Here is a 23,537-nt window from a genome sequence, read left to right on the forward strand (position 1 = left end):
ATTACTCACCTCCCCTGGGCCTCTGTTTATTATACTCTGGGAGACCCAGGACTATAATACCGGTAGGCACTTTGGTTTGGACATGTTTGGTCCATACGAAATCACTCGCCCCAACACACTCTTACTTTACGAGGGGCACAACCTAAATAATCACCATTAATCGTAACTGAGGTAAAACGTCCAATTAATTTACATTTTATGTCATTCCATGGAAAAGAACAGTCACACGATGGATCCCATTATAGTCAATGAGGTCCGTCGGTCACCAGTGGCTTTTGCTATTTTAGCAGTCCGTTGTTCTGATCCCCCGATGGGCCATTTCTATGGCTGAGCCCTAAACAGCCTCCAATGACTTGGTCAGTTACACTATTATATTACTATTATGTACTTGTCCGGCCTTAGATTTTCCTCACACCATTTCTAGCCTGCCTAAGTGTGCGCTATGTGGGTGGGTAAGGGGCTCCGGCCATTACTATTACACACACTGCCATCACAGCTTCATCTTTATTTCACAACTTATTATAACAACACATGTGAACACAGAGCTATACAACAAATGTCAGCCTCTTTGTAACGCATGAGGCGCCATTACACAGAGCTGAGTGCGCACAAGATGGCGGCCGAGCGCCACAAATAATTCTTGTCGCCTCAGTGACAACAGCCAATAGGAACCCTCGAAAAAACGGGACAAAGGATTTGATTGACGAGCTCTTTGACCAATGGGAGAAGAAATCGTTACATTCCCTCCCCTCTCATTCCGTCCAATAGGCGGTTCTACTGTTTGATTGGCGTTCAATGACAACCAATCAATAGCTTATCTGTAGAAGTGGCACCTCCGCAGGCCAATCGTACGCCAGTAAGGGGGCGGGACGCTTCAGGTTTAGCCCCGGCGCCATGTTACGGAGCTTTCAGTCCCGGCGGAGCTCTGAAGATGGCGGCAACTGCAGCTGTGGGAGGAAGGTCAGCTTATTACGGGACTGAGGGTGGCCGTGCCCCTAAGAGGCAGAAGACGGACGGAACTGAAGACAACGTGGCGGCCAGTGCGGTGAGGCCGGGCACTGACAGGGGGTCTGGTGTTGTTATTGTGTCCCGTCCCATTGTGTCCTGTGCAGGGGATGAGAGTTCTGGGTCACTTGGTGTCTCCTCCACCGTGTACGTGACAGTCTCCAGGGCTTAAAGGGAATGATTTAAAGGGATTTTCTTTATTTCTCTGTTACCTGTCAGTGGATTGTTCGATGTCCCATTTGGCCTTCCCTTTACTTTTCTCAGGTAAATGAATGGCTGCCCATGTAGCGGCAGGCCCGTGGGGGGCAACACAGCCGCCGTGGGGGGGACTGACCCCTTATAGGATGATATTATACCGCCATTATGTGTTACTGCTCATCCCGGATCCCCGGGGGTCCCAAGTGTGACGGGTCGGGGGTCTTATTCAGTATTGCAGCCCCTCATAGGGGTCCCTTGCCCATTGGAGATTGTAAGAAGATGGCATAGACTAAAGATGGACAAAAACTTTAAGAAACTGCTTAAAAAAAAAAAATCTTATTCTTTGAGGGTCAAATTGCATCTTTATAAGGACCAGAGAGGAAACGGGAGGAGAGACGTCTGGATCTGCCGGGAATCGTGACCGAAACCTTGTGCAAGTCGGACTCTGAAGATGACGAGGAGCGGAGGAGATCCCTGACGGGCCCCATTATAAGCAGGGGGGTCCCTTGGATCTCTTTCATTAGTAGACCCAGGCCCGGTTCACATCTGCATTTGTGGGAGTCCAATTGGGTGCCCCCTGAACGGAAACCTATACGCATGAATTATCTAAAGGAGACCTCTGAGACTATAATAAGGCCCGAGTGGTGTCCGCATGCAATCTGCGGAGAGAGAAAAGTGCTGCTTGCAGGACACACGGACCCTGTTATAGTCTATAGGTTTCCCAGGTATCCGCTTTTTCTGTTCGGGGAGTCCGCTTTGGGATCCCCGCTTCCCAAACACAGATGTGAACCAGACCTGATGGATATTGTTTGTTCCAGGTCTCTGGCTAAGCGAGACTTCTGTGTCCGTCCAGTCACTGCCTTCATTGAGCCCGGGCCACAGAATCGGCATGTCCCGAGTCTTGCTCATGACCATATACATGGGCCCGTGTATGAGCCATAGGAACAAAATGGGTCAGCACGCTGGCAATGCACATGGTCATGTGCATGGATCCTTAAAGGGGGTGTCCAGTTATGGAAACCATTGTGCCGGCCCCTGGAAACCAGATGGATCCGTGTGATGCTTTCATGGCTGACAAAACCACAGGAGTAGGACGTGCTAGATACTTGACCACCTCAGGGATCTGTTACCGTGTCCATGGGGCTTTAGCATTTGATGGTTTCATACGTTTATAATGTAGGGTCATATACTCGGCTCCTGGGAGTAATGGATGGGACACAGAGCAGTCTTACAAAGCCGCAGCATGTATAAATACAACTTTCCAAGGCTGAGAAAATGGGCTAAAACTACAAATTATTTGTACAAGCCGAGGGTCCTCCTACATCGGCAGGTAAACTGCTTGCAGCGATCGCTCCCTGAGAGGGTTAAAGTGACTGCACACGTCCATCCATGAGACAGAATGGAGGACACTGGTTTGCTTTTTGTGCTCTCCACAGACCCTTCACTGGAATGGAGGAACCCAGGCCACAAAATATACAGAAATGGGACCTGGCTGAATTTACGGCCCTGCAGAAACACTTGTGTATGGGGCATAGACGGGACCGGGCCCATGTGCTACCTGTTAGCAGCCACGTGATGTCATATTGATGTATATAACAGGTCTACTGTGTATACACCCACCTGGTGATGGCGGCACAGGCTACTTATATATGGAAAGCCATGTTGCAGCAGGTCTGCAGCTATTAACCCTTGCTCACATGGAGGCCTATTATGGCTATAGCAATGGGGGAATCGGTATGTGCACGGAGACTGCGGACGTCCACTTAGGGTTGTGTATGTTGTAAGGCTGGTGAATCCTGTCCTTGGATCTGGCCCAGTTTTGGATGTATAGTGTGTCTGCCCTATATACTTCTTCCCCTTCCAGTGTTTTCTGGCCCCTCTGTTTCTGTGACTGGTGCTGATGTGTATTCTGCATAGATCACATTGTAGTATGTGACATCCATTGATGTAATGTCTTACACCCCGGGCAGACTGCCCACATGCCCACGTTAATCATTGCCATGTTTTGCCAGCCTAGGCTTCTGTCTGGACATATGGCACCAGGTTTCCCCCTGCGGAGGTCTCTAGTTCAGCTGCCTGTGTTCTTTAAGGCTACAGGCACCGGAGTAATGTGGTTTCTGGTGGGTGACGGCCATGCCTTCTTAACACCTGTTTGTCTTGTCTTTATTAGGAAGGTTACGAAGACCCTCACAAGACCCCGGCTTCTCCGGTGGTCCATGTGAGGGGGCTCATTGATGGCGTGGTGGAAGCCGATCTTGCAGAGGCGCTTCAGGAATTTGGTACTATCAGGTAAGACGGCACTACCCCCTCCTGACCTCATTAGTTTACACTTAAGCGTCTCTTCATGTCATCAGTGTCTATATGTTCTATAGTGTAATACATTTAAAGACTTCCCCATCTTATTCTGATTTTGCTTTACATCCGGTTTGATAAGCCAGAGCTGAAATCTGCCAAACAGGATTAGAGCTCGATGGGGACTCTCGGCTGTGTGACATAAGTCTGCAAATGTCACACGGCTCATCTTATCGAACAGTAGTGAACACCATGCTTGATCAATCCAGAAGGGTTGGGGCTTTGCCGATGATTGTCACCTTTTGGGACATGGCCTTAGATATCGTTTGTGAAGTCTCATGTCATGTAACATCAGAACTGAGGCTGCTGCTTGTATTAATAGGCAGTAATAAAGCATCTATGGAGGTTCGTGGGGTTGTAAACGAATAACTTCTGTTATTTTGGTCCCTTTTCTTACGACTCCTACAGAATAAATACCATGTCCTATTACATGCGCTCAAATATGTCAGAGCGTAGCATTGCAGCACACAGTCATTGCAGTTCTGTAGTATGGAGCCGCACAGACCTCAGTGTGTGCCCTGTACAGATCCTGCACGCCTCTCTGCATCAATGCTCCTTTGTATGTCATGCGTTCTGTGTGTTCTAGCTAATCTGTGGCGCCTTCTCTCTGCAGTTACGTCGTTGTAATGCCGAAGAAGAGACAAGCGCTGGTTGAGTTTGAAGACATCCTGGGAGCCTGCAATGCCGTAAACTACGCTGCCGATAACCAGATCTATGTCGCCGGTCACCCAGCTTTTGTCAACTACTCCACCAGTCAGAAGATCTCACGCCCCGTGGACACCGGCGATGACTCGAGGGGTGTTAATAACGTCCTGCTTTTTACCATCCTCAACCCCATCTATTCCATCACTACGGTAAGAACGGCTTCTGGTGTGAAGGAGCGAGGTGCCTGCCACATGTTACTGCAGATTTGTGTATTGGTGATGCAGTTTCATCTGCTAATAGCTAGAACAAGGGAGTTGTGCTCGGCCATGTTGCAGGCCTTCATCTGCTCCTGGTGCAGCCAGTGAGACTCCCCTGGTTCTTATGAGAACTTGTAGATTCTGCACATTTTATTCCTCTTTTTTAAATTTTTGCATTTCTTTCTTTTAGGACGTGCTTTATACCATCTGCAATCCTTGTGGACCTGTGCAGCGGATTGTCATCTTCCGGAAGAATGGTGTCCAGGCAATGGTAGAATATCCTTCGCAGCGTTTACATGAATCAGATTTATTGGTCTGACTTTGCTTTTGAGTCCCTTCACGGCGGCCAGGTTGGCACTGTGCAGGTGATATCAGCAGGCCGTGCTGTGTGATAAGAGGGGTGGTCTCTGGCAAACTGCATCTATATTGGTGCAGCTTCATGTTCAGGACCTGTGGAGGTCAGAGTTCAGACGGGCAGATCCTCGCTATATGACTTTACAATGTCCTGTGTAATGAATGTTCTTGTTTGTCATCCATCTTTTGATGTCCGCTTTCTCTCCTGTAATACGGTATACTCGATGCATAGCTGACTGATCAGGAAATAGATTTTTTGCATCATGTTTTTTTCCCCCTTAACTTTTCAAACATTTGACTCCGTGCAAAGCGCTCAACGTGCCAAGGCCTCTCTGAATGGAGCAGACATCTACTCCGGGTGTTGTACTCTAAAGATTGAATACGCAAAGGTAAGCAACGTCTATCAGGAGGGACGTGAGACTATTTGCCTCCGGGGTCCATGTTATTTAGGTTTTCGTTTGCTTTCTTTTCACAGCCCACAAGACTGAACGTCTTCAAAAACGACCAGGACACCTGGGACTATACGAATCCAACTCTGAGCGGACAAGGTAAAAATTTCTCTTTGCGTCTTTCATGTATACATTCTCTTATCAATTAGTTTGATCAAATGCACCAGACTGGCACGTCACACTCTAATGCCATTGCTGTGGCTCTCGGCCACCAAGAAACGTGGTCCCTTTTTCCTTCTCCCTAAGCTGCAGCTTTATTTGCTCAGCGTAAGGTATGGCTAAGAAATGCAAGTTAGTCTATTCAATTGAGTTAAAAATGTATTTATTTTTTCTACCAAATTTGCCAGATACAAAAATAAATCCTTTGTGTACGAGTCGTTTGACTCCTGGCCGTTTCTCCCTAGAGCAAGCAATGGCATTACATGTCCAAAACCTAACACATTTCTTTTCCAAGGTACATACTAGAATCCATGTGCAGGGGCCAGCTCAGTGCTCAGGCGTTGATCTGTAACTGACCCCTGAGGTGACAGTACTGGTTTTCATGGGAAGTTTCCCGGCTCCCTCTTGGGGTCCAGGACTGACAGGCCCTCGTCTGCACATCGTTTGGTTTATTTAAAAAAAAAATTAAAAAAAACACACAGTGTAGTGAGAAAGCATGGAGACACTCATCGCAGAGATACCAGGCCTTCTGCAGAGCTCACACACGGAGAACATCACATGGTGAACCAAGAGAAAGACGCTGAAACTGGGGCTGCAACAGGCATGTAACAAGCACAGAGACGCTCTCACCACGCTGCAGGCATGACCAGTACAGAGGCCGTTCTCCACATTACAGCAGGCATTTTACTGATGGTTACATGCCATAGCAGTGTATTCACAGTGGGCACAGAAGTGGGTCTGCACATGCCACGGCAGGCAGAGACGGGACAGGCCACAACATTAGCAGCACCATGCGAACCTCCATTCCCATCACAGACAGTATCTCCTCACCAACCAAGTCCAGAAGAGCCGAAACACAACCTTCTTTACACCTCTTCAAGATACAGGACGTGTGCCAGACACCAGCTAGCAGCCTCACGAGAAAAAAAAAAAACATGCACATGGAGCACACAGAACACGGAGGAAACATTTTTAGCAACTTTCTTTTTACAGAATTTGTTGAGTTGTGTTTCTTCGATGTAACTCATGACTGAAACCATGTGATGCAGGGTCGCAACGTGTGTATGGCGGGGCGGCACCTTTCAGAGCTCTGCTTACGCACACATGAGGTATCCAATGGTAAGAGAAATACAGATATGTTGTTGTCCCTGGGACACGGCTGTAAGTAAGTCTTTTCTCAATCTTCCCCAATGAAATGTCTTGTGCTCAGTCAGATGTTTTTTGCTAAGGGCTGGTGGCTGATTTTTCGGGGGTGGATCTGTGTATCAAGGTGACTTAGCCTGGGAGGTGTTAAGGGATCTTCTGTGGCGTTATAGTGCTGGTTCTGGGGTAGTGGGGGCTTAGTAGTATGTCAGTTTTTATTTTCTTCCGAGCCTTGATACACAGTTCTTTTTAATCTGGGTAGGTAGCATTACGTTTACCCCAGTTTTGATTAGTTGGTTGGGGGTCTGCGATGCCGCGGTCACCAAATGCTGATTGGTCTTCGTGCTCTGATTTACAGGAGATGGTGCAGGAAACCCCAATAAACGGCAGAGAAACCCACCATTACTGGGAGACCACCCTGCAGAGTATGGTAATACTGCCTTGATGTAGAGTCGTCATTGCTAAAACCCATACAGGATGGGGAGATTAAGGCCGAGGCCTCACGTTGCTGAAATGCAGCTTATTTTGTTGCGGGTTTGTGAACCAAAGCCAAGAACGGCTACAAGAGGAACAGGAGATGGATAAAGTTCTTACACTTCTCCCTTCTGCTCCATCCAACCCTGGCTTTGGCTTAAAAAAGTGCAACAAAATCTGCAACCAAAAGAGCTGCATTTCTGCAACGTGGGGTCTCAGCCTTAAAGAGATTCTATCATTAAATTCAATTTTTTTTTTTCTCGTTGACACATAGGATTAGCCTTAAAGACTATTCTTCTCCGCGCCGCCATTTGGTATAAATCCCAGTTTTCGTCGGTATGCAAATAAGTTCTCTCGCAGCACTGGGGGCGTCCCCAATGCTGCCAGAGAACCCTCCAAGCGTCGCCTCCATCTTCAGGAACGGCATCTTCTTCTGGCGCGGGCAGTCAAACTTAGGGCAGAGCCGACTGCGCACACCCACAGGCCACAAGAAGATGGCTGCTTACTTACGGTGTAAGCAGCCACTTTTTTTGTGGCCACGGGCATGTGCAATCGGCTCTCCCCTAAGTTTCACAGTCAGAAGAAGACATGTGAAGAGGCTTTTCCTGAAGATGGAGGTGGTGTTGGAGAGTTCTCTGGCAGCATTGGAGACGCCCCCAGTGCTGCAAGAGAACTCATTTGCATACCGACAAACTGAGATTCCTACCGAACAGCGGCGCGGAGAAGACATCTAAAGGTAGGAGAAGAATCATCTTAAGGCTATACTGACGTGTCAATGAGAAAAAATTCCATTTTAATGGTAGAATCCCTGTAAGGGGTTTTTACCATTAACCCTAATTGTAGCCGGACTGCTGAGACTTTCACCTGTCAGTGCTCATTCTCTTTGGGGTAGACAATTGCAGTGAGCCGTGTGACTCAGTCAGTGTCATATGATCATACTAAACACTCTTCTTTTGGAATGGGTTGGTGGATTCTAACACCTTGATATTTTTTGGCACTCTTGTATTGTATTTGGTATCATGACCATTGATCAGACCGGATGAGTCTAAAGGCCTAGTGGTGACATCCATACTGTGAGGTTTTGGGCAGGTCACCTGTTACCCTTCACGTGACTGCACTGCATCCTCTAGCATTGATGACTACCATAATGGCTCATGTTTTGGCCTAAATGTGCAAAATTGCCGACCCTCTGAGGCTTGCTGATCTATGTGAGCATCGACTTATACCTTTGTCTTTGTACCTCAGGTGGCGGCCCACACGGTGGTTACCATGGGCACTATCATGATGAGGGTTACGGCCCACCACCCCCTCACTATGAAGGCCGCAGGATGGGACCTCCTCCAGTTGGAGCCCCCCGCAGAGGACCAAACCGCTATGGTCCCCAGTATGGTCACCCTCCACCCCCCCCACCCCCAGAGTATTGCCCCCATGCCGACAGTCCGGTGCTTATGGTGTATGGACTCGAGCCAAACAAGATGAATTGCGATCGAGTGTTCAACATCTTTTGTCTCTATGGCAATGTAGAGAAGGTACGACGTTGCGACGTGTGACCGGTCGGGATTAGTGCACAGTGTATTGGCTGGCAATAACCTGCGTCTCTGGGTTTTAGGTAAAATTCATGAAGAGTAAGCCTGGGGCCGCCATGGTGGAGATGGCTGACGGGTACGCAGTGGACAGGGCTCTGACCCATCTGAACAATAACTTCATGTTTGGCCAGAAGCTCAGCGTCTGGTGAGTTACACATCGCACTTGTTTCCTCGCACACAGTCTTTAGTTTCTAGGTGGATTTCTGACGATAAGGTTTTACGTCCATAGTGTGTCAAAGCAGCAGTCCATTGTGCCGGGTCAGTCGTACGGCCTGGAGGACGGTTCCTGCAGCTTCAAGGTGTTCAGCGGTTCCCGGAACAATCGCTTCACTTCCCCTGAGCAGGCTGCAAAGAATCGCATCCAGCAGCCGAGCAACGTGCTTCACTTCTTCAACGCCCCTCCGGAAGTGACCGAGCAGAACTTCTTAGAGGTGAGGAGCAAAGCAGGGCTTGTGGAATAAGACTTTGCTCTTAAGGGGTTTTTCAGAGAGTATAAATGTACCGGTCTGGTTGTCTTTATTCCAAACCTGGGGGGTTGCGGACAGGCTAAGAGCCTGGATCATGTGATTGGCGGTTACTCGGGTCTCGCCACCGCCTCCCTTCTCTCCTGTGAATTTGCAGCTTGGTACCTGTGTTGAGGTAGTGACCTCCGCCAGAATACGGGTCACTTCCAGTGGTCAGTCACCTGCTCCAAATCAATCATGCATGTGCGCGCTGACCAGAATGAATTCCGACACATAAGTCGGTGTTAATCTCAGTCCATGCACTGGGCGCTTAGCCTGCTCACACAGTCCTGAGGTTTATTGAGGAAGTTACAGTTTTTATACAGGAATGCAAGAAAGATAAGATAACTGCAGGCTGTAAGCATATACGTCTTGTATCCGAATACACTGGCGATCAGTCATTGGCTCTTAAGTTTCAACATCTCTTAGATTTCGATTTCCCAAGAAATGATACTGTCTTTCTTGTAAACCACATGACGATCGTGTGCGTCAGCCTCTGGGTGCGGTACTGGATACAGGTGCCATCTTAATGTATAAACGTTGCACAAAGAAAAATATAATTTCTTAAGCAGTATAAAGCATGTATAAAAATAAGAATGGACATGGTCTACCTTCACACCTGTACTATGGGGGCTGACTAACTATAGTAAAACCAGTCTCTTATTAAGGGCACAAATGGCTTCACAGCCTATAGTGTTCCCCACGTGTGTCTATGTTCACTGACATATTGCTGTTCCCTCTTATCTGCTTTATAGATCTCTGATGAGCTCGGGGTCAAGAAACCGGCATCTGTCAAAGTGTTTTCTGGCAAAAGTAAGTCTCTGCACATTTACCTGTAAAGCAGGGTTAGGGAACGTACGGCTCTCCAGATGTTGCAAAACTACAACTCCCAGCATGCATACTGGCTCCGCTGTTCTTGGAACTCCCATGGAAGTGAATGGGGAATGCTGGGAGTTGTAGTTTCACAGCAGCTGGAGAGTTGAAGGTTCCCATCCCTGCTCTAGATAATGTCGGTGGTTGCGCTGGGTAAGGGTGTTCTTTGAAGAGGTTTTCATGACTTCATTCTCTTTTCTAGGTGACAGGAGCTCCTCAGGTCTGCTGGAGTGGGAGTCTAAGAGCGATGCCCTCGAAACCCTCAGCCTTCTGAATCATTACCAGATGAAGAATCCTAGTGAGTGCTCAGACCAATGCCTATGATACGTGGACTTAAACTAGTTTGATTAAAGGGGTTTTCCTGGTCTTGTTTGACCCACCTTTAGGATAGGTCATCAATTGAAGCTCACCTGAGCGCCATGAGACATTGGTCATATGGGCTGAGCTGTGACCTCTTTACATAACGGGGGTGGGGGTCACAGATGTCAGACCCAACCCATCTTCAATTGACCTATCCTAAGGGTAGGTTGCCAATATGAAAGGGGGTAAAAAAAGAAAATTTTATTTTTCCCTCCAGAGGTCAAGGAAGGTAAAATAAAAACCCTACTCCAGGACCACCCCTTTAAGTGTCAAACCCTTTAAACTAAAGTCATTGAATGTTACTGTATATAATGTAGATCAGTCACAGCTGTTCTTGTCTTACAGACGGCCCCTACCCTTACACCTTGAAGCTCTGCTTCTCCACCGCCCAGCATGCATCGTAACGTCCAGGATACAACGCCGCGACTCCCTCCCCGCAGCTGATGTTTAGTACCAGTTGAGCTAGTTTTTATTTTCGGTCTTATATAATTTTTTTTTACGTATGGTTGTGTGCCGTGTCTAGCACATGTTAATAAATTGTTTGGGGATACTTGTTCTGCGTCAGTGACTGAGTCTGCCATTCGTCCCATGGTTCATAAAGCCTAAAGCTTACATCGCCTCTCCGTTCTGTAAGGAAATCTCCAGGAATGGTTGCAACATCTTACATGGAGTCTGTATCACCAGGAAACGACTTTGAGGGTTTATAACAAAGAACAACCCTGAGTTCTGACTCTGGCCACTAAGCTAAATTGAATGCTGTTTTCTGTAAGTCTCTTTGCAGCAGGCCCCTCACTTACAGCACACTGGTGCTCACAGCTCTCATGTGTATATAGAGAAGACACAGAATCCGCCAGTGACGAGAGGAGGTCTGAGCGCACACGGCAGCTCAGTCCACATACACTGTGCAGAATTATTAGGCACATGACTATTTTGATCACATCCTCCTTGTTATACATGTCGTCCTACTGCAAGCCGTATAGACTTGAAAGCCAACTACCAATTATGTAAATCAGGTGATTTGCATCTCTGTAATGAGGAGGGGTGTGGTCTAATGACATCAGCACCCCATATAAGGTGTGCTGAATTATTAGACAACTTCCTTTCCTTTGGCAAAATGGATCAGAAGAGAGATTGGATGGACTCTCAAAAGTCACAAATGGTACGATGTCTTGCAGAGGGATGTCAGTCTTGACATTACAAAACTTTTGAAGCGTGATCACCGAACAATCAAGCGTTCAATGGCAAATAGTCAACGGGGTCGCAAGAAGCGTGCTGATAAAAGGCGCAAAATAACTGCCCATGAATTGAGGAAAATCAAGCGTGAAGATGCCATTTGTCACCAGTTTTGCCACATTTCAGAGCTGCAACATTTGGCACTTTTGACTATTTTTCCCGCTACGGCGTTTACCGAACAGGAAAAATATTTGTATAGATTTGTAGAGCGGGCGAGTTCGGATACGGGGATACCTAACATGTATGTGTTTTACAGGATTTAACTACTTTTATATGTGTTCTAGGGAAAGGGGGGTGATTTGAATTTTTAATACTTTTTAATTTTTTTTTTTTGCATTTATTAGACCCCCCCCCCCCCCCCCCCCCCCCCCCTAGGGCTGTTGAACCCCAGGGGGTCTGATCACTAATGCAATGCATTACAATGCTAATGCATTGCAAAAAATCATTTCTTTTGCAGGCTGCATAGAGCAGCCTGCAAAAGAAAGAGATTGCAGACAAGCCTGGGAGCCTTGTAAAGGCTCCTGGCTGTCAGCAATGTGATGTCAGCCCTGGAGCTTGTTCCAGGAGCCGGTGATCACCGGCAAAATGGAGGCATTAGAGCCGATTGTCTACTGCTTAAAGCAGTAGACACCTGGCTATGTAGATTGTGGTTTCTGAATAAGGGTGCATTCAGACTACGTAACGCCGGGCGTGTATGAGAGCCGTACACGCCGGCATTACGGCAGACTGCCGAACACTTCCCATTCACTTCAATGGGAGCGCTCGTAACAGCGGCGTTTACGAGCGCTCCCATTGAAGTGAATGGGAAGTGTTCGGCAGTCTGCCGTAATGCCGGCGTGTACGGCTCTCATACACGCCCGGCGTTACGTAGTCTGAATGCACCCTAAGTCCGTTTTTATGAGCTTCCAGCCAGCACAGGAAGTTCCCAGCAGCACTCGTCTCTTCTGTTATCTCCTATGTGCGGAGGCAAACAGGAGGCTGAGTCATCAGCAGCAGCAGCCTCAGATAGTTAACAACAGGAGAGGAGTGCACGATGTATCCTGCACCAGACTAATTAGCATATGAATAAAAACAGACTTATTCAGACACCACTGAGGCAATCTACATACTATAGGTAGGTGTGGAATAGACTTTCTAAAGCCTCTGCAAAGGTGGGATTAGTTATAAATGACTTTTCCCAGTGATAGAGCCCCTTTAAGCTTTTAGTCTTTTGATTGAGAACATAAAAAGAATCCTGAAATACGACTTGCCTAATAATTCTGCACAGTGTATATAAGAGCCAGCGCTATATACATCACTGCTATACTGTACTGCAAGCGTGTTCCTGACAACTCCTGCACCTGAAGACACTAAGGAAAGTGGTGAACCTGTGGTTGTCACTACAATATCCAGCCATTCCTATACCCTCACCTAATAGGGTGTATTGCTTGTCCTACAGCCTTTGGGATATCAGATTTTGGAGGGGTTTCAGCTAAATTAGGTAAGTTCATATGCCTCAGGTTCCGGTCTGAAAGTCTGTGCACTGCATCGGCATCCAGTCGCGCACTCGGCTCCAGATTATGTCCAATGAATGTGCCTAGTCCGGAGGAGGGAGTGTCTGCAGGCCGAACCATGAGGCGACTTGTCTTGAAGAATGAACACCTTGCTTCTTTTTTCTGGAAGAAGCGGCTCCCACTGTACAGTGCTATAGGCGTTACAGTACCGGGACCGGTAGCTCTTTACCTGGGACAGAGATCGGGAAAGCCGACTGCGCTGAATTCAGCAGTATATAGAACTGCCTGTGCCCGGGACCATGAAAGGTCCTCTTTAACCCCTTAGCGACCCTTGACGTAACTGTACGTCATGGGGATGTATGGAGCGAGCTCACACGCTGAGCTCGCTCCATACAGGGCAGATGCCGGCTGTATAATACAGCCAGGACCTGCCACTAACAGCAGCGGTCGGTGCCCGAGCCGATCACTGCTGTTAACCCTTTACACACTGCGGTCAAACGTGACCGCAGTGTGTAAACAGCGCCGGCGGCATGGGCGCCGCCATGTTTTGCCGATCGCCGCCCTCCTGAACGTCACATGAGGGCGGTGATCGGTTGCTATGACAGCCTGTGACTATTGAAGGCTTCCAGGCTTGTCTCTGCATGAGATCTATTACAGGATGCCAGAGGCAGCCTCTAATAGAAGTGCTGCGATTCTGCTATTCACTGCAATACTGTAGTATTGCAGTGAATAGTATGAGCGATCAGACCCCCGAGGTTTCAAGGTACCTAAGGGGTCTGATCATAAATGTAACAGAAGAAAAAAAAAAGTTTTTAAAAGTATTAAAAAAATAAAAAAAATATAAAAGTTCAAATCACCCCCCTTTCCCTAGATCAGCTATAAAAGTAATTAAAGAACATTAAACATAAACATATTAGGTATCCCCGCGCTCCAAAATGCCTGAACTATTAGAATATTAAAACATTTATCCCGTACTGCGAACGGCATAGCGGCAAAAAAAATAAAAACAGCCAAAAAGCGTTTTTTTCAACACTTTGCCTCCTATAAAAAATTGAATAAAAAGTGATCAAACCATCGGATCTTTCCCCAAATGGTATCAATAGAAACGTCATCTTGTCCCGCATAAAAAGACACCACAACCAGCTCCATACATGGAAATATGAAAAAGTTACAGGTGTTAGAACATGATGACAAATTTTTTTTTCTATTTTGCAAAGTTTATCATTTTTTTTAAAGTATCAAAAAATTTCAAATACTATATAAATTTGGTATCACCGCGTTCGTACTGACACGTAGAACACAGGTAACATGTCATTTGTACCAAACAGTGAATGCTGTAAAAATTAAACCCATAAGAAAATGGCGCAAATGCATTTTTTCTCCAATTGCGCCTCATTCTGAATTTTTTTCCAGCTTCCCAGTACATTGCACAGCATATTGAATGGTGCCATTACAAAGTACAATTTGTCCCGCAAACAATAAGCCATCATGTGACTCTGTGAACTGAAAAATGAAAAAGTTATGGCTCTTGAAATGTGAGGAGGGAAAAACGAAAATGCGAAACCAAAAAATGGCCTGGTCCTTAAGGGGTTAAGCTGGAACTTGCCTGACGGGTGTCACTCCATGCTAGTGCGCCCCTGCCGCCAAACAGTTATAGGATTTGTCCTGAGTTTTGCACCAGATTCTGCCACAGCCTTCATTCACGTCAATGGGAGATGCTGATGCTGATTTTCCGATGACCTAAACACCGCGCAGATTCCTGATCACTCCGACTGAAGTGATTGGAGGGTGGAAAATACGGATTGGCAGGATTGGTATTTGCATAAACTGAAAAACAGTATGCTAGCCGTAAAACCCTGACGAAGCCCACGGTTGTGAATGGATGCATTGTGATTGTGAGGGGCCTGCCATCCAGCAGGGCTTTGATTGGTTTATTTCGGTGAGGGCGCCTGTACTGTCGCCACCTGACTTTATTCATTTACATTTGTACGGGGGTTGCAGAAGCGACCTGGTCATCTGGTTGTGCAACTGGAGTCGTGGCCTGGTCGTCCTAGACTAAATTTAAAAAAGAAAAAATTAAAGTCCTGCGTTTTACATTACCTGCAAAGTGGCAGAGATTCTGACTAATCCCATCTACACGTTGCAGAAAAATATCCGCAGTGGAAAAACTTGGTTTTGAAAATCGCAGTGTGTCCATTCTACTTGTGGAAACCCTGGCTTTTTCCATGTAGGTGTAAAGGAAGCCCTGCAAAATCACAATGAAAAACGCTGCGGAAAAAATCGTAACACATTGCTGCCATGGTTTCCCCTCCCCCCCCCTCGCTACGTGTGGGGTCTTAATGGCTAATAATTACTGGCGGATCGTTAGAGAGACCCGAGCATGTTCTAAGCCAAGATAATGCAAAACAAGGGACCCTCAGCTGTCTGTGTCCACCACTGCAGGGCTCCAAGAAAAACACTCAGGCATTACCCTTTCCTGCAGGGGGCAGACTTTTATTTGGGGGATTAATACAAGCTTCTCTGTATACTTAGTACAGTATAAGGAGTCTGTATACAGTGTATATAGCATGTAAGGCTGGGGGATGGGTTCACACCTGTGTCTGGGTTCCATTCAGTCATTTCATCCCCAAATCTGGGGGAGGGGTTCTTTTGTAGCCCCTTCCTGACAAGTGTTGTACATGATGTCACAAGTTGCAAGAAAGTGTATGGAGAAGGGCGCAGGAGCTAAACCTGCTCCTTACATGGTGGGCGCTGTCTGTACCTGCCTGCAACACAAGGGATCATTGATAACGTTGGGTCCCTACCGTTTAACCCTTTAGAGTCTTCATTGACTTCCTGGCAAAAGAAACATTAAAATCAACGGGAGAACTGATAGAACGAGAATGTTCAAAAAGTCATTTCTACCCCTAAATCGTACCAATAAAAACGACAGCTCCCCCCACAAATAACAAGCCCTCACCCAACTCTACCAAAGAAGAAAGTGATGGATCTGACAATGTGTGACACAAAGTAGAAATAACCAAAGTCTATACAAATTTGATTTCTCAGTATGAAGCTATCGTCATATCGCCGGACTGGACACGCCTTAAAAATGAAGTCCAAACAGAACGACAAATTTCACTGAACACGTTGTAGGGTGCCATTGAAAAATACATCGTGTCCTGCAAAAAACAAGACCAGGGAATAGAGACAGAAAAATAAAGAACAGGGGTTGTGGGGTCCTGTGCTCAATGTGTAATCCATCTTGTGACCAGTAGGTGGAGGCAGCAGACAGGGCGCACATGTCTCTCCAGGAGCAGAGCAGAGCTCCATGTGTCCTGCCCGCCTCCAGTCACAGGGAGTAGCTCCATGTATTAGAGGAGGGGGCAGAGCACAATATGGCGGTGCCCACAGTCTGACCTAAGTCCTGGTTTGTGCTGGAAGACGGTGAAATCTCATGGCTGTGATCAGAGGACTCCTGAGGAGAGGTGAGCGCAGTCACCGGCAGCTTCCATAGTGTCACACTGGCTGCCTCTTAAAGGGACAGAGTGGTGATTGTTCGCCTGCAGGTGGGAGACATGACAATACTGACAGTGGGATGATACGGTAAAGACGTGACATAATCCTATATAATACATATAGTATAATACGCTCCTGTATATAAGCTAGTGTGATTGTATAAGTATACACACCCCAACCTGCAGACTTTGTCTCCAACTCCTCACCGGCCACACTGAACTTTACCCCAAATACTTGGCACATTGACTCCTGATCCAGAGGCGACGGTCAGCAAGGTGCGCGAATCCTCTCTGTAAGACTCGGCCTCATGGAATAGAAGAACCACAAATTCCAGCAGACCAGGACATACACACAAGTGACCTGAGCTTAGTCCATCGTCTTCAACCTGGGAATCTTCAGCTGTTCAAAGCTACAACTGAGGGCATGCTGGGAGTTGTAGTTATAACAGCGGTAATCTAAGGGAACGACGTTATGACTCAAGGCAGCGCGGCAATGAAAGGGTTATAGTGGTTGTAGTACAAGGCCAGAGCAGCGCCGATGTGATGGGGTTATTATTATTATTGTTTATATATCATCATTAATCCCATGGTGCTGTACATTATTATATTAATCCCATGGTGCTGTACATTATTATATTAATCCCATGGTGCTGTACATTATTATATTAATCCCATGGTGCTGTACATTATTATATTAATCCCATGGTGCTCTGTACATTATTATATTAATCCCATGGCGCTCTGTACATTATTATATTAATCCCATGGTGCTCTGTACATTATTATATTAATTCCATGGTGCTGTACATTATTATATTAATCCCATGGTGCTCTGTACATTATTATATTAATCCCATGGCGCTCTGTACATTATTATATTAATCCCACGGTGCTCTGTACATTATTATATTAATCCCATGGTGCTGTACATTATTATATTAATTCCATGGCGCTCTGTACATTATTATATTAATCCCATGGTGCTCTGTACATTATTATATTAATCCCATGGTGCTCTGTACATTATTATATTAATCCCATGGTGCTCTGTACATTATTATATTAATCCCATGGTGCTATACATTATTATATTAATCCCATGGTGCTATACATTATTATATTAATCCCATGGCGCTCTGTACATTATTATATTAATCCCATGGCGCTCTGTACATTATTATATTAATCCCATGGTGCTGTACATTATTATATTAATCCCATGGTGCTCTGTACATTATTATATTAATCCCATGGCGCTCTGTACATTATTATATTAATCCCATGGCGCTCTGTACATTATTATATTAATCCCATGGTGCTCTGTACATTATTATATTAATCCCATGGTGCTGTACATTATTATATTAATCCCATGGTGCTCTGTACATTATTATATTAATCCCATGGTGCTGTACATTATTATATTAATCCCATGGTGCTCTGTACATTATTATATTAATCCCATGGTGCTCTGTACATTATTATATTAATCCCATGGTGCTGTACATTATTATATTAATCCCATGGTGCTGTACATTATTATATTAATCCCATGGTGCTGTACATTATTATATTAATCCCATGGTGCTCTGTACATTATTATATTAATCCCATGGTGCTCTGTACATTATTATATTAATCCCATGGTGCTCTGTACATTATTATATTAATCCCATGGTGCTGTACATTATTATATTAATCCCATGGTGTTAGAGGACGGAGGAGAGGTCAGGGACGAGGACAGAGTAGTGACACTTGGCTTTGGCAGTTAGAAGGTCATTAGTGACTTTGGTTCGGGCAGTTTCTGTGGAGTGATGGGTTGGCGGTTCTACGTGATTTGATGGAGATGGCGGTGTGACATAAATCTGGTGCAGATTATTTATGATGATGCGATGGCGATACTGACATGATCCATTTTATCTTCAGACCTCCACAAGGTGGTTCTAGGTCTCCGAAACATGTCGTCCGAGGCGGGACCGTCCTCCTACACCTATGAAACTCTGAAAGTCACCACACCAGCCGATCACATCTTCCACGTGGAGATCAACCGCCCGGAGAAGAGAAATGCCATGAACAAGGCTTTCTGGAGGTATTACCAATGTCTATAGCGCCCTCCTATACTGTAGTGCGGTACAGAGTAAAGCTAACCATCCCACCATGACACCCCCATACATGGGAAGATTATTGGGGTATCACCCCCTGATCTGCTCGGCGTCATGTGTTTGTGTGTTTTCACCCCGCAGGGAGATGGTCGTCTGCTTTCGGGCTCTCGGAGAAGACAAGAACTGTAGGGCGGTGGTTATATCGGGGGCTGGGAAGATGTTCACGTCAGGTCAGTCCTAGGAGCAGTAAGTCAGACCCCGCCATAGGGCGCCATTGACACACATTCCCATACATAGCTCCGCCCTCTTGCCATTGCCCCAAAGAGCTAATTTTCATATTGACAAAAACAAAGATATTCCAGCAACGGGGGAAGCGATTCACAAAACAAAACATGGCTGCGATGGGAAGGGGTTAATAGCGGAGCCGTAGCGTTAGCGTCTACCTTCCTTTTTTTGTCTTGCCCGCAGGGATCGATCTCATGGACATGGCCGGCGACTTTTTACAACCACAAGAAGACGATGCCGCCCGGAACGCCTGGAATATCCGCAAGAAGATTTGCGAATATCAGGAAACGTTTTCTGTGATCGAGAAGGTTCGTGTGGTGAGCGTGTAGGACACGGAGTACGAGCTCAGCGGTAGCGGCCTCACCAAAGGCCTCGGTGCAGATATTCAGCCTGGGCCGCACAACCCGCAGCCGCGTCCCATCTGTCCACATCTACATTGCCCTTCTCTATCAGGCCCAGATCACCATGATGACTCCTCCACAACATGGCTGCACGCACAAGGTGTATCCAGTCCTTATCGGACTGACCTTGTTACTTTACAGCAGTTCCATGACCACCAATTTCGGTCAACAGACGTTGGAGGACAGAAGGATCGGACGTGTTGGATGACAACATGCCTGATCCTTTGTTCTCACTGCAGAAAGCCCTGCCCCTTGAAGCTGAGCGTACACGTGTATGAGCGGGTTATAGGAATAGCTTATTCTGCTGACCCCTATTGGAGGAGTTCGGCCTCCTTAAGGCTCCTTACTGACACTGTGTCTTCACTTGCAGTGCACCAAGCCTGTGATCGCCGCGGTCCACAATGGCTGTATTGGCGGAGGTGAGACAAGGCCCGGATAATACGGACTTATTATAATGAGCGAGACCGTATGTGACTTACTAAGACTGTGACTCCCCCTCCCCAGGTGTAGATCTGGTCACTGCCTGCGACATCCGCTACTGCTCCCAAGACGCCTATTTTCAAGTGAAGGTAAGAGATATCATGTTCCTTAAAGGGGCGCTACACCTCAAGATGCATTCAGTGAGGGTCTGACACCTGGGACCCCTGTGGATCAGCTGTATGTAGAGGTCGTAGTGTTACCCTGTGAGTGCTGCGGCCTCTTCACTGAACACCGAGCACAGCGCCGTACATTGTGTAGTGGTTGTGTTTGGTATTGCAGCTCAGCCTCATTCACTTGAATGGGACGGAGCAGTGAACGGGTCATGTGACCGATGGATGTGATGTCCCATGGTCTATGTAGTGGTCTGGATATCGGACCCCCTCCAATTTTTGATTGATGACCAATCCAAAAGAGCAAACCCTTTAAACCACAGAGTAGGGTCGCCCGTTCTAAAGTGGGGAGGGCATCTTGAAGATGTGCTAGGCCTTCACCTTTCAAAATCCAGGGGAATAACAGAACATTTGGTCCATTTTTGCTTTTAGCAAACAAAAAATGTGCTCAAAACATTCCCCAAAAATGTTACAATGTAGAACCAGATCGAGATCAATCCACCAGTGTGGACAGAACAGAGTGTCTTGCAATGTGTGCGGGGTCTGGGGGTCGCACATCGGTCAGAGCTAGTGCAAGACTCCTGCACCTGGGGCAAAAGTGAAGTTTGTTGTTCTAATCCTTTTCTGTATAGTGTGTGACTGTGTCTTGTGGGCGCCCTCCTCTGGCAGTCAGTACCTGGGGGCCTGAGCTGCGCCCCTGCTGATGACCTGGAAAGGCCAAACCCCTTTAAGGTTTACCCCGGTGTAGTAGTCCCCTCATATATTCCCCCTGTACTGGATCAGGTATCGCCGCCCCCGTGTGCAGTGTAGCGGAGTCCTCTTATAAAATCTGCGGCTACGTCATCGTCTCTTCTTGCAGGAGGTGGATGTGGGATTGGCCGCTGATGTGGGAACGCTCCAGCGCCTGCCGAATGTCATCGGGAACAGAAGGTAAGTGACAGTCTTTATAGCAGTCAGCGCCGAAACCCCTGCGTATATAACCTGCTGTACCACTACCTCTAGAGGGCGCTAACTGCGCTATATACACAGAGGCGTAACGTCAAGCTCCTGGGCCCCAATGCAATTCTGTAATGTGGCCCCTACTGAGTGCCATCGAGAATATTAGTATATTTTATGGGGACCGGTATTTGGTTTTTTTTTTCTCTCTGCTTTCCAAGAGCTATAACTTTTTTGCTTTTCCCTTCACCTAGCCGTATGGGGGTTTGTTTTTTGCTGGACAAGACGTATTTATTTAATGGATTCACTTCATTTACCGTATCATGGTAAAAACATTTCTTTATGGGGTGACATCTGCCGCTGTGCTTGTCTATGGAGATTTGTGAAGGCTAGTCTTATTTTTTATGGGCTGAGCTGTAGTTTTTATTGGTACAGATGTCAGGCAGGGGTTAATCCCAATAGGTAACTCCCTCTAGTGGGGGCTGCAGGCACAGCGCGTTATAGAATAGTTCTACGTTATGCTGGAGATTTGGAGCTTTGTATCAGAAAAACTGAGCTCTGACACAGATTAATGGTCACAGAATTTGGGGCTTGTGAATGAGAGGATGATGATGGGTGGACACCTGGGTAATGTATGTGTGTATATATATATATATATATATATATATATATATATATATATATATCGGTCTGAGCACGCCTCGTCTCCGGGGTCCTGGTATTACTCCGTATGTATATGGCGGCTACGTGATAACAAGATTCCCTCCTTCCTCTCCAGCCTGGTGAATGAGCTGGCCTTTACTGCCAGGAAGATGATGTCGGATGAGGCCTTGAGCAGCGGACTAGTCAGGTACGGCCGTGTCTCCGCCCCTATACGCCGCGTTATGTAACATTGTGACATCGTATGGGAGAGATTTGCCAATAGCGACCAGACCTTTGGCTCTCCGTGGCCGCTCCTTCTGCTTGCAGTGTTTTTGCAATCTCACATTTATTGCATTGCTTTATTCCATCTATATCTGACCTGCTGGCGTTCAGCACATGATATTGATCAGAACCGTCTAGCGTCATATGGGGTGCAGGGGATGGAGTAGATTTCAGATTAGACACAAAGCCCACCGCAGGACGCATTATAGGGCTGACAGGACGCCGGTTATGATATATAGGTGTCAGGTCACTCGCAGGGGTGCGGGATTTGTTACAAATGAGAATTCTGATACATTGACACAAATCCTACACCTGTGTAAGTGGCAGATTTTCGGTTCTGACGCTAGCAGAGATCTTGAGAACTTTGAGAGTATCACACATGAAGTATAGAATGATCTGCGGATGTTGTGATGTAAGGGGTCACCTAATATTACAGATATATGGTCACTTTCCAGTAAAGGCCTCACTCGTGTCGATGAGCTGTGATTGATCCGGCAGCTCCAGTTAGGCTGCAATACCGCACATCGCCCCTGGACTAGAGCGGCGCTATTTCCGCCCCTTTATAACGTTCTTTTAATTCCTCCCCTCCCCCAGCCGTGTGTTCCCCGATAAGTCCTCCCTACTTAGTGCCGCCTTTGACCTCGCCTCTGAGATCGCCAGCAAAAGCCCTGTCGCCGTCCAAGGAACCAAAGTGAACTTAGTGTATTCCCGAGACCACTCGGTGGAGGAGAGTCTGAATTACATGGTGAGTGTCCATCTTGTTCCGCCGTCCCCTGGACCTTGGCTATTACGTTGCGGTAACCTCTTCTGTCTGTGTCTCAGGCCACCTGGAACATGAGCATGCTACAGACCCAGGACATCATGTCCTCCGCTCAGGCCGCGCTGCAGAAGAAGACGCCGAAAGACGTGACCTTCTCCAAGCTCTAGGTGCGGACACTGAGGACGCGGTCACTGGATGTCACCTGATGTGCGATGGCGTCCGAAGAGACTTCTGATTGGTTAATTTAGAGAATGGCGAAATCTCGCGTAGAAGCGGAACCTACGCATTAACCCCTTAATCTCCAAATGTGAATGTAAAAACCATCCACAGCGCGCGCTCAAGGGCTCGTCCAGTTCTGCAACGAATGTCAAAAATGAACAAATTTTGTTTAATTATGTATATAGTTAATATCCCGATTTGTGTCACTGTGGTAACAGACTACAAGAACCCCGCAGTCACCCTTGTGATCCGTCCCCTCTTCTACCCGAATAACACGACGACAGGGTCAGACTACAATAGACTGTTAGCATGGAGACACACAGGTCTATATGTGAGCTGTATACACACAATCAGACAAGATTTGATGCAAGTTGTTTTTTTCTGACTTGTTAGTTATTATTAGTTATTAATAAAGAATTATCTGAATAATCGCCTGACCTGGTTTTTGAAATAATCATTTGGTATAAGAAGGTCTGCAATGTAATAAGCTAAGAAATATCTTTGGTAATATCTTCAGTTATTTTGTTTGCAATGAAAAAACACAAAAGAGAATGAAAAAAAAGTCCCATCATTGATCATTTTACACAAAACTCCAGAACTGGTGCGGACAGAAGTATTGGCGCCCTCAGCCTAATACTTGGTAGCACAACCTTTAGACACAATAACTGCGCACAACCGCTTCCGCTAACCAGCAATGAGTTTCTTACAAGGCTCTGCTGGAATCTTAGACCCTTCTTCT

The 23,537-nt window shown here is 46.6% G+C and overlaps 2 protein-coding genes across 2 annotated transcripts; both read left to right on the top strand.

Moving 5' to 3' along the window:
* The first annotated feature begins 900 nt into the window (after positions 1-900).
* Positions 901-10,911, top strand: HNRNPL (heterogeneous nuclear ribonucleoprotein L). The gene is made up of 13 exons (XM_075259559.1): positions 901-1,045; positions 3,374-3,492; positions 4,169-4,409; positions 4,648-4,733; positions 5,104-5,200; positions 5,287-5,359; positions 6,921-6,992; positions 8,282-8,565; positions 8,646-8,767; positions 8,852-9,053; positions 9,881-9,938; positions 10,201-10,296; positions 10,704-10,911. Exons 1-13 carry the CDS (start codon positions 932-934, stop codon positions 10,760-10,762), a joined length of 1,623 nt encoding a protein of 540 aa, XP_075115660.1. The 5' UTR covers positions 901-931; the 3' UTR covers positions 10,763-10,911.
* A 5,517-nt stretch (positions 10,912-16,428) lies between these two features.
* Positions 16,429-23,227, top strand: ECH1 (enoyl-CoA hydratase 1). The gene is made up of 10 exons (XM_075260082.1): positions 16,429-16,551; positions 18,508-18,670; positions 18,825-18,913; positions 19,152-19,276; positions 19,740-19,788; positions 19,874-19,938; positions 20,819-20,889; positions 21,674-21,745; positions 22,414-22,564; positions 22,642-23,227. The coding sequence occupies exons 1-10, from the start codon at positions 16,521-16,523 to the stop codon at positions 22,744-22,746; spliced, it is 921 nt and encodes a 306-aa protein (XP_075116183.1). The 5' UTR covers positions 16,429-16,520; the 3' UTR covers positions 22,747-23,227.
* Positions 23,228-23,537: the final 310 nt, after the last annotated feature.

The sequence above is a fragment of the Leptodactylus fuscus genome, chromosome 11, assembly GCF_031893055.1.
Source record: "Leptodactylus fuscus isolate aLepFus1 chromosome 11, aLepFus1.hap2, whole genome shotgun sequence".
Lineage (NCBI taxonomy): Eukaryota > Metazoa > Chordata > Amphibia > Anura > Leptodactylidae > Leptodactylus > Leptodactylus fuscus.

Coding starts and splice junctions, on each gene's coding strand:
- HNRNPL (XM_075259559.1), top strand. CDS start 932: ATGGCGGCAACTGCAGCTGTGGGAGGAAGGTCAGCTTATTACGGGACT. Junction 5,360..6,920: donor TCCAACTCTGAGCGGACAAG/GTAAAAATTTCT, acceptor TCTGATTTACAG/GAGATGGTGCAGGAAACCCC. Junction 6,993..8,281: donor AGACCACCCTGCAGAGTATG/GTAATACTGCCT, acceptor TTTGTACCTCAG/GTGGCGGCCCACACGGTGGT.
- ECH1 (XM_075260082.1), top strand. CDS start 16,521: ATGGCTGTGATCAGAGGACTCCTGAGGAGAG. Junction 18,914..19,151: donor TGGGAAGATGTTCACGTCAG/GTCAGTCCTAGG, acceptor TCTTGCCCGCAG/GGATCGATCTCATGGACATG. Junction 21,746..22,413: donor TTGAGCAGCGGACTAGTCAG/GTACGGCCGTGT, acceptor CCCCTCCCCCAG/CCGTGTGTTCCCCGATAAGT.